At 42.6% G+C, this 15,171-nt stretch overlaps 1 protein-coding gene across 2 annotated transcripts in view; it reads right to left on the reverse strand.

Annotated features, from left to right (window-relative positions):
- Nucleotides 1-14,887, reverse strand: part of CRYBG3 (crystallin beta-gamma domain containing 3) — a 124,013-nt gene extending 109,126 nt beyond the window's left edge. The window contains exon 1 of one of the 2 annotated variants that reach the window (XR_006288032.1): nucleotides 14,416-14,796. Coding sequence is in view for 1 of the 2 variants with exons in the window: in XM_027820012.3 (XP_027675813.2) it covers nucleotides 14,416-14,558 (143 nt within the window). In the remaining variant the exon portion in view is untranslated. Of the gene's footprint in view, nucleotides 1-14,415 lie in introns of both variants that reach the window. The other variant, XM_027820012.3, reaches the window with a different exon arrangement.
- Nucleotides 14,888-15,171: the final 284 nt, after the last annotated feature.

Raw genomic sequence — 15,171 nt, forward strand, 5'->3', positions numbered from 1 at the left:
ACCTTCCACCAACCAGTTATTTTTTTTTGCAGAGTGATCCCAACACCTGCCCAGTCCAAAAAAACTGTCTGCCCTGTGATATCCAGCCCTTTCCTGGAACATTCACAGAAGTTATTAAGTTTGTTGTTTCTAAAAAGTCAATACACTGAAATTGTCAAACCCCAATTAAAATTAAACACTCTTATTTCAATCATAGCACTATGTTGGTTTATATTAAAAGTAAAAACTTTACTTAATTAAAAAGAGAAGGTTTTAAGTGAGTTCAAGTATAAGGGACAAAGACAAAAAGGGTTACAAACAAACAAAAATAAAAATATGCTTTCTAATTGCTAAGACCTAACTTAAGAAGCTAGGATCTTTGTTCAAGGTAGTTTCCTCACCAATATTCCTTTTCCTGCAAAGCCTAACTAGCTCTTAGCCAGGATCCCCACAGAGTTCAAGGCATTGGTTTGCCTTGTCTCTGTGGGTGAAGGATAACTTCAGGATTCATAAGTCCAGTAAACCTTTGAAATGTATTCTTCTGAAATGTATCCCCCACGTAAAGTTCCAGTTGGTGTGGATGCCATGCTGTCTGGTATAGGCTCCATTCTATCTTCCCCATGGTGATTTTTACAATGCAAATGATCTCTTCCTGGAATCTCTGATACAAATAAATAGCCAACCTGATTTGAGGTGTTGGCCTCTTCCCGTAGTGGAGAAAAGCTGTTTATTTCTTTCCTCTGACATGCCTGGGTTTAAACACATTTTAGTTATAATTCCATCACATCTGCATAATCCTTTGAGTGTTGACCATATATACATCACACCAGAATATTAATGATCAGTGAGATATTAGTTTTCCAATGACATATTACATGACACCTTTCGATACAGATTATAACAATAGCATGTTAGGTGTAGTGAGTATGTCAGGCTTGACAAGAATTGCTGACACAAAGCAGTGAACTGCCAACAGGCTTCTGTGTCAGAGACTCCACTTCATACACTTCAACTGGAAGATGACTCCCTGTTTACACTCACTCTGAGATTTATCAGTTAATCAGTTTATAATCCATTTAGTATGTACTGCACCGATATTACATAGTGTTAATATTTAAATCAGAACATCACATGATACTACGTGAAATGCCTTACAGTAGTCTAAGTATATTAACAGTTACCTTAGTCCACCAAACATGTAATCTCATCCAAAAATGATGGCATTTGTTTGATAATTCCCATCTTCCATAAAACCAAATTGATTGGCATTAATTATGCTGACATCCTTTAATTCTTTACTGATGTAATCCTGTATCAACCTTTCCATGTTTTCGCCCAGGATCAATATCAAGCTAACTAGTTACTCAGATCATTCAGTTTACCCTTTTTAAATATTGGCACATTAGCTCTCTCTCTCTCTCTCAATATTTTTGGACAGCACACTCTATAATGGTGGGTGAAACTTGACAGGAAAATTAAGCAACTCCAAAGAAAAGTAGTATTGTAAGATTCAGTTTGTCTAAAATGAGTCCCAAAGCGATAAATGAAAAATAAAATGTCAAAATTATGAATGGTGGCTCAGAGATCCAGCTATGCAACATTAGAATCCTACATGGCTAGATTAGAAGAGGTTCTACCTTAATTGTAATCTGTTGCAGAAAACTTCCTGTTCAGCCAGTGTTCATTCTCACACTGAAAAGGAAGGAGAGGCAGTTTCGGGGGCGTAAATCAAGCAATCTCAATAGTTGCTGATTGATTTTCCTCTATTTTTTTTCCAATTCATTTTAAAGCTAATTCTTGACCATCTATTGAGGATTACAAAACCTAGCAATCGCCACAGCAGGATAATTATGTCATGTGGCTCTAAAAATCACCCCGCGTATCATGATTACTCAGGACCTGCACAGCACTGAAAGGGACTAAAAGCACTCTCTCTCAGGACACTGGCAACGTATCCGGCATACCTTTTAAAAAAATAATTAAAAAACCCCAAACCTCTGGCACTGTTTTATAAACCTCTCAACAAGTTTTCTGTCACCTGAAACAGAATTACCTTTTCTTCCTCTATTGTGCAAACACAGGGATTATGACTCAAAGGCTGCCAATTGTTACTTGGTTGTTTAGATCTATTTTCAGGATAATTAGGCTCTAAACTCACAGTACTGAAGTTAGAGCATGTGCGTAAGTGTTTGCAGGATCAGGACTTTAGATTGCACAGTACTGTAAAGTGTGTCAGAAGCCAGTGGCCATAGCTGGTCAAAAAAGGGGAAATAATTAAATAGATGGAAATTTCCAAGTTGTTTCCATTTGGTATGATTCAAAATGGAACAATTTCATTTTTCTAATGTCTTTCACTAAGTATTTCCCCCCACATTCTTCTCTCCTCCCATACCAGGGATTGCCATTCTCACCCCCATGCCAGAATTCTACAGGCTCAGTGTCCCATCCCCCACAATTCCACCAGGGGTTCCATGTGCATCCCATTTCTTCCCACGATTATTATTGCCTTATTTCAGTCTGGGAGATAATTCAGAGTGTTCAACACACTAAACTCTATTGGGAGGATAAGCAGAAATGAGATAGGGGTATTGTTATGCTGGAAGGCATTAACGGGTACCATCAACCGGTTCTTTGATCCGTAGTCAATTACAGAGGCACTGGAAGCTGTGGCTCTGCTAAACAGAGGAAAGGGCTCCATGTGTCCATTTTTCCCTTTCCAGTTTTCTGATTCTGCCTCAAAATCAATAGAGTTCTGACCACTGGTGGCCTGAAATTTTGGAATTGGATCGGATACAGCATTCAAAAGTTATCAGATTAAATACAGATAGAGAAATGCCATCAAGTTGATTGTGACTACCACTTTTACAAATGAAACAATGCTAACAAAGGTAGCAAAATTTCCCTCAAGTTTCCATATGATAGGCGAGGCCTAAATGCCTTGCTCTTGGGAAAGAGAGTCAGCATTCATGCTGGGGTTTGAACACCGAAGTTCCTGGCTCTCGATCATGTGATCAGGCCACAATATCTCTGAAGGACTGCTAGAGAGGAACAGCAAGAAATAAAGAAGATATGTGGAGAATATAAACATAAGGTGAGAGTTTGTATTTAGAGAGTCAAGGGAAATCAGACACAGCTATTGAAGTGAATGGGAAGCAGGAGGAAGATTAGAAGGTAAGGAGGGAAAGGGATAGAATGCAGAGAAAGAGAAGGAGAAAATATGAGAGAAAATAAATTCAAAGGAACAAATAGTCATGAACTTTCAGGGAGAAAAGTCTGGCAATCAAGAGACTGGATTAAGGTAAGGAGATTGGGGGAACAACCTCAACTTCTAAATCCTCCTCCACCTCTTTTTTTTTTTGGTCCGTGTGTTGTACACCTTAGATGCACTCATATTAACAATTCTATTTGGAACTTGTTTTCCTTACCAGATTATGTTAAGCAATTTAGATTTAAAATTCTTTCAGTTTTAACAAAATCTAATTTCTTCTTGAACAGTTGATGCTGCTTGTTTACATTTTGCTTTTCATTCTGCCAGGATAAGGAAATCAAATAGGTCAATATCACTTTTTGTGTATGCAGCACTGTTTCTCATGCAGTATGCCAGCTAAAAAGTGTGTGTGAGACGTAGAGGTATTTTAAATCCACACAGAGAGAGCAAACCACACTTTCACAGTAGTTTTAAAAAAAACCACATACAAGACAATCATTGCTATATCAAGTTTTATGGAACTTCTTTAAAAACAAAAAAAACCCCTCAGAACTGGACTGACAATGACCCTTAAATTTCAATTCTAGCACTAAGTGAAATAAATGTGATGGCCCAAGATCATCCTCACTGAATAGCTTAATCTGCATTACATGCAAGAGAACTGAACAGCAGTACAAAGGCTCTGAAACAGAGAGAGAAATTTTTCATTTTGGTGCAGAGACTAGTTCAATATTGTTCACTGGGATTATAGCAGATTACATCAAGGTTTTTCTTCTGGCATCTGTCAAGCATGGCAACGAACATTAATATAGAATTCTTTCCATCCATTCTCATCCAATCGGTTAGGTGAAGTTTGCCATGTGCTACTCAAATAAGAATGCTACTATCTACTGGAACATACTCGTGATGCAATATCAGTAACAGAGCTGGGGTTATTTAAATTAGGTAAGGTTTTAAATAATTGCAACAACAGAATGAAACAGGAAGTCAGAACGTACTATATAAGTATTTTAAAAAGGAGAAAACTAAGGCCCTCATTCTGCAAACATTTACATGTATGCTTAACTTTATGCATATACATAGTTGTACTGACTTCAGTGGGACTACATACAGTTTGTAAGATTATGGCCCAATAGTGGTATCTGCAAACTGTAAAATATCCACAAAAAGAATTTATACAGGGAACTTGTCAAGACAGATTTTTAACAATATGAAATGACAGTAACCAAATATTATTATTATAATAAATAATATATAGAAGAAACATAACACTGGTAAGCAGAATGTTAGAATATGTCTTTCTAAAAATAATAATGGAACATAAGAAAAATTATTGGTCTGAGCTCTTTTAGCAGTGCAATAAACTAACCAGTAAAAGCAATGAATATCCCTGTTTAGGTGTTCCCCCCAATGGTAAAAGCATATAGGATTGCAAGTTCAATACAAGACAGTTTTTAGTGTACAGTGTTTAATTTGTCAACAATCACAAAAGAGCGACACCACGTAATTGTCCTATAAACACCTTCCTCTCACTGAGTTTTGTTTCTTTCAAGATGAGAACAGAATTCATTTCTCAGTTACAAAATAAAATTGTCAGATGTTTTTCCAGCTTTTAACTGATGCTAAAAAAAAAAAAAAAAGTTCATTTTTAATGGAAACTTTTCTGACATTTGTTTTGCATGCGCTCATAAGGAATAATTTGCAACCTATGATTCACTATACATTTCTCCCATCACGAAACTGTCTATACATAAAAGTTTAGTCCTAAATACAGTTAGGTCCCCTGGCCAGCAAAGCAACAGGACCCTGAATGACCTTGTTCCTGAGTGATTCTAATTTTAAAGTTTCCATAACACAAGTGAAGTTAGGCTCACAAGTTCGATTGTATAAAAATAATTTTACAAAACCCAACACATTTAAATATATTATAAAGGAAATGTCAATGGAAAAAGTTTGAGTTTAAATATTTCCCTTCAGTGTTTGTAATCTAAACACTACAGCGTATTGCTATTGTATGAAAACCTGAAAGTGCAACACTGCACACTATTCTTAATGTCCAAGGTGTATGAAGTGCAAAAAAGTATACAGAGAATAAAGGAGGGAGTGTCAGATTTTCAGCCTTCTTCCAGCTTTAACAATCTTAAATATTATTAGAAACACTGGCAAGAACTTCCAAAAAATATAGCTTTTTAAGCTGCCATTGTTTCTTTCAGTGGATAAGACGACTTTGGTGAGTTTTTATCATGCTAAGCCTATTACTTAAAACCTGGAAGCCCTGATTGCACGCAGGTTTTGGAAGCTATTTTATATTGATTCTAGCATTGAATTTGGTCATCAGGAAAGGAATAATTATGCTAACTTTCACAACAGAAAGAGTACATTATTTTGCTTCATATAAAAAATAGCACCCTTGTGAATAGTGTGCCAATAACATTTTCCCTAGTAAATGTCTTACATTACTCTACTGGCTGTTAAAGCTTGGAAGCAGTGAATCAATGCCTACTTGCTTGATGCACTTTCTAGCATCTTGTTGAATCAGGGCCTCTGTTACTACCGCCAGATATAAATTGTACTTTTCTCCTGTATAATCTGGAAAGAGTCACATGATGGAGAATCTAGAAAACAATTTATACTCCTGGGGGAATTCTGTGCCAAAAAATTAAAAATTCCGCGCATAATATTTAAAAATTCTGCATATTTTATTTGTCAAAATAACACAATATAATCACACCCGTTTCAATTATTTTGGTAACTTATTTCAAAATAACTGTCAGCAACTAGGTCTGTAACAATGCAGAAAACAAAAAATATTCCCCGAGGAGCAGAGAGTTAAAGAAACCCCTATGACGACCTAGTTCCTGTTTCTCTGTTATGCATTTGTTGGGCCCATCAGTCTGGATGTGTCACACGTGCCAGCTGGGCACATCGTGGGAGAAAACTGCCCTTCTAGTCTTTTAGTCAATTCTCATTTTTTCACCCTGCCCCTGTAGGGTTACCATATTTCAAGTTCACAAATAGAAGTCACTGACGGGGAGAGGTGGGGGAGGAGAAGCTAGAAGGGGGGTACAGTTGGAGGGTCTGCGTGTACTGGGAAACGGTATTTGGGGATGCTAGAGGAGTGTGTGTGTACGTGTGTGTGTGTGTACGTGTGTGTGTACGTACGTACGTACGTACTGGGAGTGTTATGTGGGGGTTTTAGAGGGGGCTGCGTGGGGCCACCCAGCCCAGACACCTGCACCCACTCCTCCTCACAGCACAGCTGCAGGGCCAGACACCTGCACCCTCTTTCCGCCCAGAGCCCAGACACAGACTCCGCTCCAGGCAGCTTCGTTACTGTCCTGCCGAGCAGTGACGACCCATGCCTGCTGATTGGGGGAGAGGAGGGTGAGGCGCACAGTTTAAAGGTTTGGCCACCCGTGGAACAGCTCCAGTCACACCCTCCCAGCAAGGCCCCCCCTTACCCTCATTCTTCCCTCCCAGAAAGCAGGGGCCCCTCCCTGCAGCTCCCAGCTGTTGCTCCTGCCTCTCCCATGGGGCACAGCTCGCTGGCTCCAGCAGCTGCCGCAAAGGGATACCTGGCCACACCATGTAATCGAGAAGGGCTGGCTAACTCAGAAACCACAGCGTGCCCGCACCTCCCACACAAGGGCGCTGCAAGCTGGGTAGCCGGGTCCAGCAGCCGCTAGCAGCACCCAGCAGCTCAGCAGCACCAAATCTGCAGGAAAAAATGAAATTCTATGCAGAACATTAATTCTGGGCAAATTAGGGGCTACAGAGACCAGCCAGCTGCTTCCAGGAGTGCCTCCTGTTGTAAGTGCCTCCCGGCTGCAGCCTGCACCTCACACCTCCTTCCGCACCTCAACACCCTGCACCAGCCCAGAGCCCCATCCTGTACCAAACTTAAATTGATCTTACATTCAAAAAGTGATCTTGTGCATAAAAAGGTTGGAGACCACTGGTATAAAGCAGTGTTTTTCAAAGTTCAGGTCGTGACCCAGTACTGGGTCACGGCATGCAAGGCACTGGGTCGCCTTGCTCAGCACCCAGGGACCCTAGCGGGTCTGGTCAGCACTGCCGACCGGGAGGTTAAAAGTCCCGTCAGCGGTGCTGCCCAGCTAAGGCATGCTAGTGAGTACCTGTTCCGACACCATGCTGCGCCCCGGAAGCGGCCAGCAGTGGGTGCGGCTTCTAGGCAGGGGGGCGACGGGGCTCCGTGCGCTGCCCCACCTTGAGCACTGGAGCTGAGGGGTGGGGGCAGTGCCTGCGGGTGAGACTGTGCGGAGCCACTTGGGCACCTCGGCCTAGCAGCCGGACCTGCTGCTGGCTGCGTCCAGGACACAGTGTGGTCCACGGTGCCAGGACAGGCGGGAAACCTGCCTTAGCACCCCGACTGTGCTGCTGACCGGTAGCTGCCAGAGGTAAGTCCATGCCCCAACCCTGCGCCTCAATCCCCTGCCCCATCCCTGAGCACCCCCAAACCCAGAACCCCTTCCTGCACCCCAAACCCCTCATCCCTGGCCCCACCCCAGAGCCTGCACCCGCAGCCCAGAGCCCTGACCCCCCGCGCATACCACAATCTCCTGCCCCAGCCCAGAGCCCCCTCCCACATCCCAAACCCCTCATCCCCAGCTCCGTTGGGTCGTGGGTATCAACAATTTTCTTCAACTGGGTCCCCAGAAAAAAGTTTGAAAACCACTGGAAGGATAGCTTTATGGGTGTAACTTTGGGAATCACATCTTATGCATAAGGTGAACGTAACATCACTGCTCTTCAGAGACTGGTATCGTATAGAACCTTTTCTCTGTACCATATTAATAACCCTGACTGACACTGGTTATTTGGTCTCTTGAGTATATTTCATAACGAAAAAATGAACCGAAGTGTGGTCAAGCAATTGTCTATACAATTTATCAACAAGACGTTCTTAGATAGAATAAGTAAAATTCTATCATTTGTAAAACTTCTTTGTTAGAAGCCAAATGGATAAACAGCACAATAATTTAAATAAAAGACCCCTGAAACTCAAATTAAAAGGTTAGAATTGATTGGGGTTGTTGTTTTTTTTTTACTCCAATTGTACAAAGGCCCTCCAAACCAAAACAGCCCCAAATTAGTTCACTTCTTCTGGTAGCTATTCAAATGAATGATGATGCAATGAAAAAGAAAATTTCCTGGATAAAACTTGCTGAATGATACAAAAGATAACTAGTAGCATGCAAGTGTTTTGAAGAAGGTTGGTTATAACTCCCTGTTAAGATGAATGACTGGATAGCACAAGTTTCACACCTCCCTAGAAGCTTCTTTTGAAGCTTATTTATTTATTCATTTATTTTAAAGTTGGACAATGTCACAGAAGCCAAACATTCTAACTGAATCAGCTGTGCACTGATTTACATGATCTGGTTGCAGATACAGCTCTGAAGGGCTAGAGAAACGTGTTGAAATTAAAGAAGATTCTATCTGGAATATAGCAAATTGGACAGGATTTTTCCACATTGTGGATTTGGATTGCTCTGGGACAATAACTCTGGGGTAATAAAAATGAATATATAATTTTTGAAAATAAAAAAAAAAAGCTTAGCAGAGCATAATGACCAAGTTGAATGGAAGTTGATGCTGAAGCTGAGATGCAAAGAAAACCTTCACTATACGTGAAGCCCGACGAACATGCCAAAGGCAATGGTTCTGAAAAACATGTTTATACAGGCACACACTAGATGAAAGGTACTTCCCAGCTCTTTGAATTTTATTTAGAAACACAGTAGCTCCGTTAAAGATGCGGCTCCACTTTTTTCCATCACAGAGCTTTTAACAAATTGCTAGTCTGCATGTAGAAAAGGAGTACTTGTGGCACCTTAGAGACTAACCAATTTATCTGAGCATAAGCTTTCGTGAGCTACAGCTCACTTCATAGGATGCATACTGTGGAAAGTGTAGAAGATCTTCTTATACACACAAAGCATGAAAAAATACCTCCCCCCCACCCCACTCTCCTGCTGGTAATAGCTTATCTGAAGTGATCACTAAGGAGAGTGATCACTTCAGATAAGCTATTACCAGCAGGAGAGTGGGGTGGGGGGGAGGTATTTTTTCATGCTTTGTGTGTATAAGAAGATCTTCTACACTTTCCACAGTATGCATCCGATGAAGTGAGCTGTAGCTCACGAAAGCTTATGCTCAGATAAATTGGTTAGTCTCTAAGGTGCCACAAGTACTCCTTTTCTTTTTGCGAATACAGACTAACACGGCTGTTACTCTGAAACTAGTCTGCATGTGTTATTATCTAAAAACTGCTCTCGAGCATAAATTAACAACAAAAACTATTAATCAAATGAAGCGCTCATGAGATTACAAGATGCTGATTAACATTATCAACAGTGATCAGAAAGTTTCAAAGAAAACAGCCTTATTGGTCTAAAAAAGGCTCCCAAGACAGCAGGGGGCAGGATTTGCATCACCATGCTGAGTGTCGGGGAGGGCATGGTCCAAGAAAAAAAAAAAAAAAAGCACAGAAATAAGGTGGCCCCAGAGTTAAGCAGAAAAGCCAACAGGTCACATAGGTGGGTAAAAAACCCACCCAATCTTAAAAAGGTAAGCCCAAAATTTGCTTACTCTAAGCCACTTGGCAACAGATGTAGAATCCTCTGCATCATTTGTTCTGGGGAAGGAAAATCAGCAGTTCAGTGACTCCATAGAAGTGTGTTGCCTAAGCTTTAGGAACAATCAGATCTTTGGTTTTGGATACACTCAAGTTCTTTTTCTCTATGCTTTCGAAGTTGCAACTGACCAGATTAATTCCTAATGTAACTCCACAGAAGATATAAGCCAGAGGTGGGCAAACTATGTGGCCCGCGGGACCGTCCTGCCCAGCCCTGAGCTCCCAGCCGGGGAGGCTAGCCCCCGGCCCCTCCCCCGCTGTCCTCCCTCTTCCTCAGCCACACTGCTGCGCAGGGAGCGCTCTGGCCTGCCGCTCCTGCCGTGCAGCGCAGCTTGTGCCCACCCACCTCCCAGGCTTTCTAATAAGCCAGTCCTGCCGCTCTGAGCAGCATGGTAAGGGGGTGGGGAGCGGGGGTTGGATATGGGGCCTGGGGAGCAGTCAGGGGACAGGGAGCGGGGGGCTTCAATAGTGGGCGAGGTCCCGGGAGGACGGTCGGGGTGGGGGGCCTGGGAGCGGGCAGTCAGGGGACAAGAAGCAGGGGGGGTTGGATGGGCTGGGGGCTCTGAGAGGGGCATTCAGGGGGAAGGAAGTGGGAGGGGGCAGAGCCAGGCTGTTTGGGGAGGCACAACATTCCCTACCCAGCCCTCCACACTGTTTCACAACCCCGATGTGGCCCTCAGGCCAAAAAGTTTGCCCACCCCTGATATAAGCAGTCAATGAAGATACACAAGGGATGAATTTGGCCCAGCATGTCATACTGCTTTTTATTCCTGTTCTTAGTTGAACCACTTCCCCTTTCTTAAATTCAGGGCTTGTTAAATAACTCAATATCAAGATTTCTTTCTACCTGTTTTAAATTTGGCCTGATTCCAATTTATTTTGAAATGATACTTTCGGTACAAAATTAACTAACCTGGCTTTATAGATTTTCCTAATACTTCATGAAAGAAGCATTTCCCAGTTTATGTAGTCCATGTAATAAAAACATGCATATAAAGCAGTCTTAATTTTCTCCATATTTTACTGGATTATACATTTTTGTACACTATGAAGCACACTACATCAAAATGGCAGAGAAACCTGTGGCACTCTTCTCAGCTCAATGGTGTTAAATGTACGCAATCACGTTAATTGATTAAGAAAGCTACCAGTGGAAACCAAATACAAGAACTTCAGCTTTCCAAGCACATTCTCTGCAATCAAGCAGGACAAAAAAACTTGAGCAAACCAAATGGGACTCTTCATAACTTAACCAACCCTTCCACTTTCAACAGAAGTCAGAGCTGGCCCTCAGGTTTCTACACAAAGAATTGTATACCAAAGCCAAAAAGCCTCATACATAATTAAATCAGTGTGGACTACCTAATCAATAAAAAGCTCTTGATTGCATGAACTGAAATCATGGTTCAAATTTTATCTAGTTCTCAGACTCCCAACCCTTCAGTCAGACAGAAGGAAGTCTACCATTCAATTAAGTCTACAAAGCTCATTTTTAAACTCCCAAATCATTGAACTGAACTCTCCCCACCACCACAGGCATCTTTCTGTTTATGGTGGGACAGCCTGAAGGAATCCAAATTAGGATATTTCCGTTCCCTATTGACCATAACAAGGAGCATGTTCTTAAGGGCCCCTTAAGATCAGTAACGATCACTACTCCAAAGCACTGACAAAAAGAAGCTTGACTAGACATGTTTTGGTTGCCTTTTCACTTTCCAAGTCTGTTCCTCTTCCCTCTACATTAATCTCCCCTGGCAAAGATAACTCGCCCGGCAGCCAGAAAGATGATTTTGAGCCTAATATTGTTCTTTTTTTTTTTTTTTGGCCATACCAGGTCACATTAATGAGAGGCCAATGGGGCCATGCCTACTTGGAATGTTCAATATAGCGATGCATCAAAAACTGAACATTTTGTAGTGACATTTAAGAATCTCTTTAATCACTATGTATCCAGGGGAACTTTAAGATAACCCATTCAAGACAGTAGTGCAAATTGCACTTTTAATTAGAGAGGATCTCATCCACCACACTCCCAGTAAGCTGGAGAAGCAAGAGTTCTGAGGTAACTTTGAAATCTACATCTTTCACAGGAAGAATTACTTAGATATCCACCAGCTCATTGTATTGATCAGCATTTTCTCTATTTCAATGCATACCAATATTATTCCTGAAATGCCAAAATTTAAAACACATATATTAAATAAAAAAAAAAAAAAAAAAAAAAAGGTCCGATACAGAAAAAAGCTGATCATCCGACAAGTTTGGTAACCACAAGAGATCCCAGCAGAGCAGTGTCAAACATGCATCTTTCCAAAAGGAAACTACAGTTTTCTCCTTTTTCAATCTCCTGAGGACAGTGGCCAGAAATCAGAAACCAAGTAGAGGTCTCAGATCTTACTTCATTTTGTAAGCTCTCTTTACAATCAATGTGACACATTAATAAACTGTTTCCTACTGTTAATACTTCTATTTCTTGTAGCCTTAGTCCCATCTATATGGGGTTAGATCTTCCAGTACTTCTCCACTCCAGTTGATCTTAAAGCAGTTCCTCAGAAACTCCAAAGCTATTCAAATCCTTTTCTATGACATCCATACATCTAGTATTGGGTCTTCCAACCCTTCTCTTACTCCCCACTTCGAAGTTTAACACCCTGTGTTTTATATATTCTTCCACATGTTCTTTTCACGTGCCCAAACCCAGCAGACTCCTTCTGCTTTTCTATAATTGGTACCACCTTCACACTTCCCCTAATTCATTCATTTTGAACTTGGTCCATCCTTGTAACTGCAAGCATCCGCCTTAACATTATCATTCCCCCTGTATTCAAGATCTCCTCCTGTCTCGTCCTCAGTGCCCTGCATTCAGAGCCATACAAAAGTGCAGGCCTAATTACAGTCTTGTAGATCTTACTTTTCAGTTTGATAGGCACTCTCCTAAGGCAGATAGCTCTGCTCACTTCTCTCCATTTACTCCATGCCTTTCCTGTACTGCTTATAAGTTGGTCACTGAATACCACTGAACCTAGGTACTTGGACTTCTGTAACTTTGGTACTGCTTAGGATTGTAACTGTAGGTCACATATTTCATATTAACATTTGAACACATGATCAGTATTTGTATTGCAGTAGCATCTGATTTATAACACAGAAAGAGAAAGCTATAATAGTAAAAACTTAAAAAACAAACAAACAAAACCCCAAAATCCTATACCCTATATTGCAACCTTTCAGATTCTAAGAAAGCGGTTATAGCTGTTTGTTGGATTTTTTTGGTAATTTTCTTCCAGAGACATTGATGGTCAGAAACAATTTTCTATTTGCAATATTAAGAAAGCTTGAACAGTATTTTTCTGATCTGAGTAACCCCAAAACCAAGCATTTAAATTAATGTTAGCAATTTTGATGCAGTTTATTTACAGTAAGAGGAGAAAAAGCAGGTTGATAGGATACAGCTACATTTATACAGAAACAGAGAGGGCCAAAAGCAAAACTCTGGATCCAGTCACCACCTGAACATCAGGGGGTGCAGGTCTAAAGCTTGCAGCTCAGGCTCATCTCAGAAATGATTAAAATTGCACATAATGTCTCAGGGCTAGTCCACTACCAAATTTCAAAAAGCATCATTTCTTGTCCTGTGGAGAATCTTCCTGTCAAGTTTGTTTCCCTTCCCCACTTCATTCTTGAAAACAACTCTGGGGAGGGGAGAAACACTTGAGACTGACTAGGCAGGTACATTTGTGTCGTTGCTTTAAGGATGGTGTTCTGGCTAACAGAAAATGAATCTGCAACTCTACATTACTTTAGTCCCCAGTGAGATACTTAAAAGTGGCTTCGTTTCTTCATGCACTAATTTGCCCAATGTGATATTGCTACTTACATAGTTTCCATCAGCCCATCCAACTACCATCCTCAATTCTCTTTGTACCAGAGCAGTAAATCCTTACTTCCATGGACTGAAATTTACTCATCTGACATTGATTTCAAGGCGAGTTTTAAAGCATCCTACCGTTTTATGGAGATTTTGGCAAGGAGAGGTTCATAGTGCCAGGCTCAGTGAAACGGTCACAGCTTGAAACTGCCTCAAAATGACACTGTGACATTACCTGATCTTTGCGAGGCTGCTGGGTTGACGATCAACAGAGGGAGGGGTCCCAATAATTTCTCTCTCTTGTAAGCCAAGCTGGACTTAAACTTCACAATAGATACACACACACACCCTCTCCAAGCCGCTCGAAATAATAAACAACAACGGTCTCCCCTCCTTTTTAGTGTTGTAATATCTGGAAGCGCCCCAGCTGCCCTTGGCAATTGGCACGTAGCCACTGACTTCTGCTTCTCAGCCTGTTCTAAGAGTTTGGTTGGCAACTGTTTCCCATTACACTGTTCAGTGCTGGAGGGAGCCAGAAATGAAAGTGGATTCAATGGGGCTCGGAGTCTCCGAAGGTGGGGCGTACTAGAGATCTCCAGCGTATCCCTCCAGATCAGAGAGAGAGGAAGAAAAATTCAATCAAGAAAACCAGGCAAGTTTCCAGCAAGTTCCCCCCGCTCCCCGATGCGACTGCGTGCCTACCTGTGCGTGGCCGGCTCCTGGAGGTGCGCCTTGTCCCCTTCTTCCTGCTCCTCCTTGGCCCGGGGAGGGCTCCTGGTGAAGAACCTGGAGAAGCTGCTATGCCAGGAGGAGCCGGTTCTCCTCTGGCTGCCCCAGCCGGACATCTCCGGCAGAGTGAGAAGGGGAAGCGGCGTCGATGGCTCGGAGCAGGGGCAGGACGGGATCCCTTCGCCTCCTCCCAGCAGCACAGCACCGCCGCGCCTGCCCTCTCCAAGTTCCTGCCTAGTCCATAATCACAGAGGGCAAGAGACGCGGGGAGCTGCCCAAGGGAAGAGCGCAGGCGGCCGCCCCGAGCTGCCCCGTCCCCCCAGCCGCCGAGACACAACCGCGACTGCACGGCTCCCTGCCGCCCGCCCCGCAAGGCGGAGCTGCCACGCCGGCCAGGGGCACGCCCCCCAACCCATCAGCAGCCCGGGCCGCTGCAGCTCCACCCATTTCTCCTCCTCTCTCGGCACGGCTTAAGAGGCTGCTTCCTCTCCAGCCCCTGCCGGCTCGTTAGCCAGGAACTTCAGGTTGCTTGAGTTGAGGCTTGCCTTCCCCAGGCGACCATGTTAATAAATCCCAACCTCCACTAAGCACACGCACAGTGCTTGGTTGTAGCACATGCCAGTAGAGCACCTTGATTCACTTTGCTCCAGAGCAAGGCGAGCGTTAGTTTAAACATTTCCTGCTTCAATGTTCTATGTTCTTTACTACTGGCACAGACCCAGGAGGGCC

Source organism: Chelonia mydas, chromosome 1, assembly GCF_015237465.2.
Source record: "Chelonia mydas isolate rCheMyd1 chromosome 1, rCheMyd1.pri.v2, whole genome shotgun sequence".
NCBI classification, from domain to species: Eukaryota; Metazoa; Chordata; order Testudines; family Cheloniidae; genus Chelonia; species Chelonia mydas.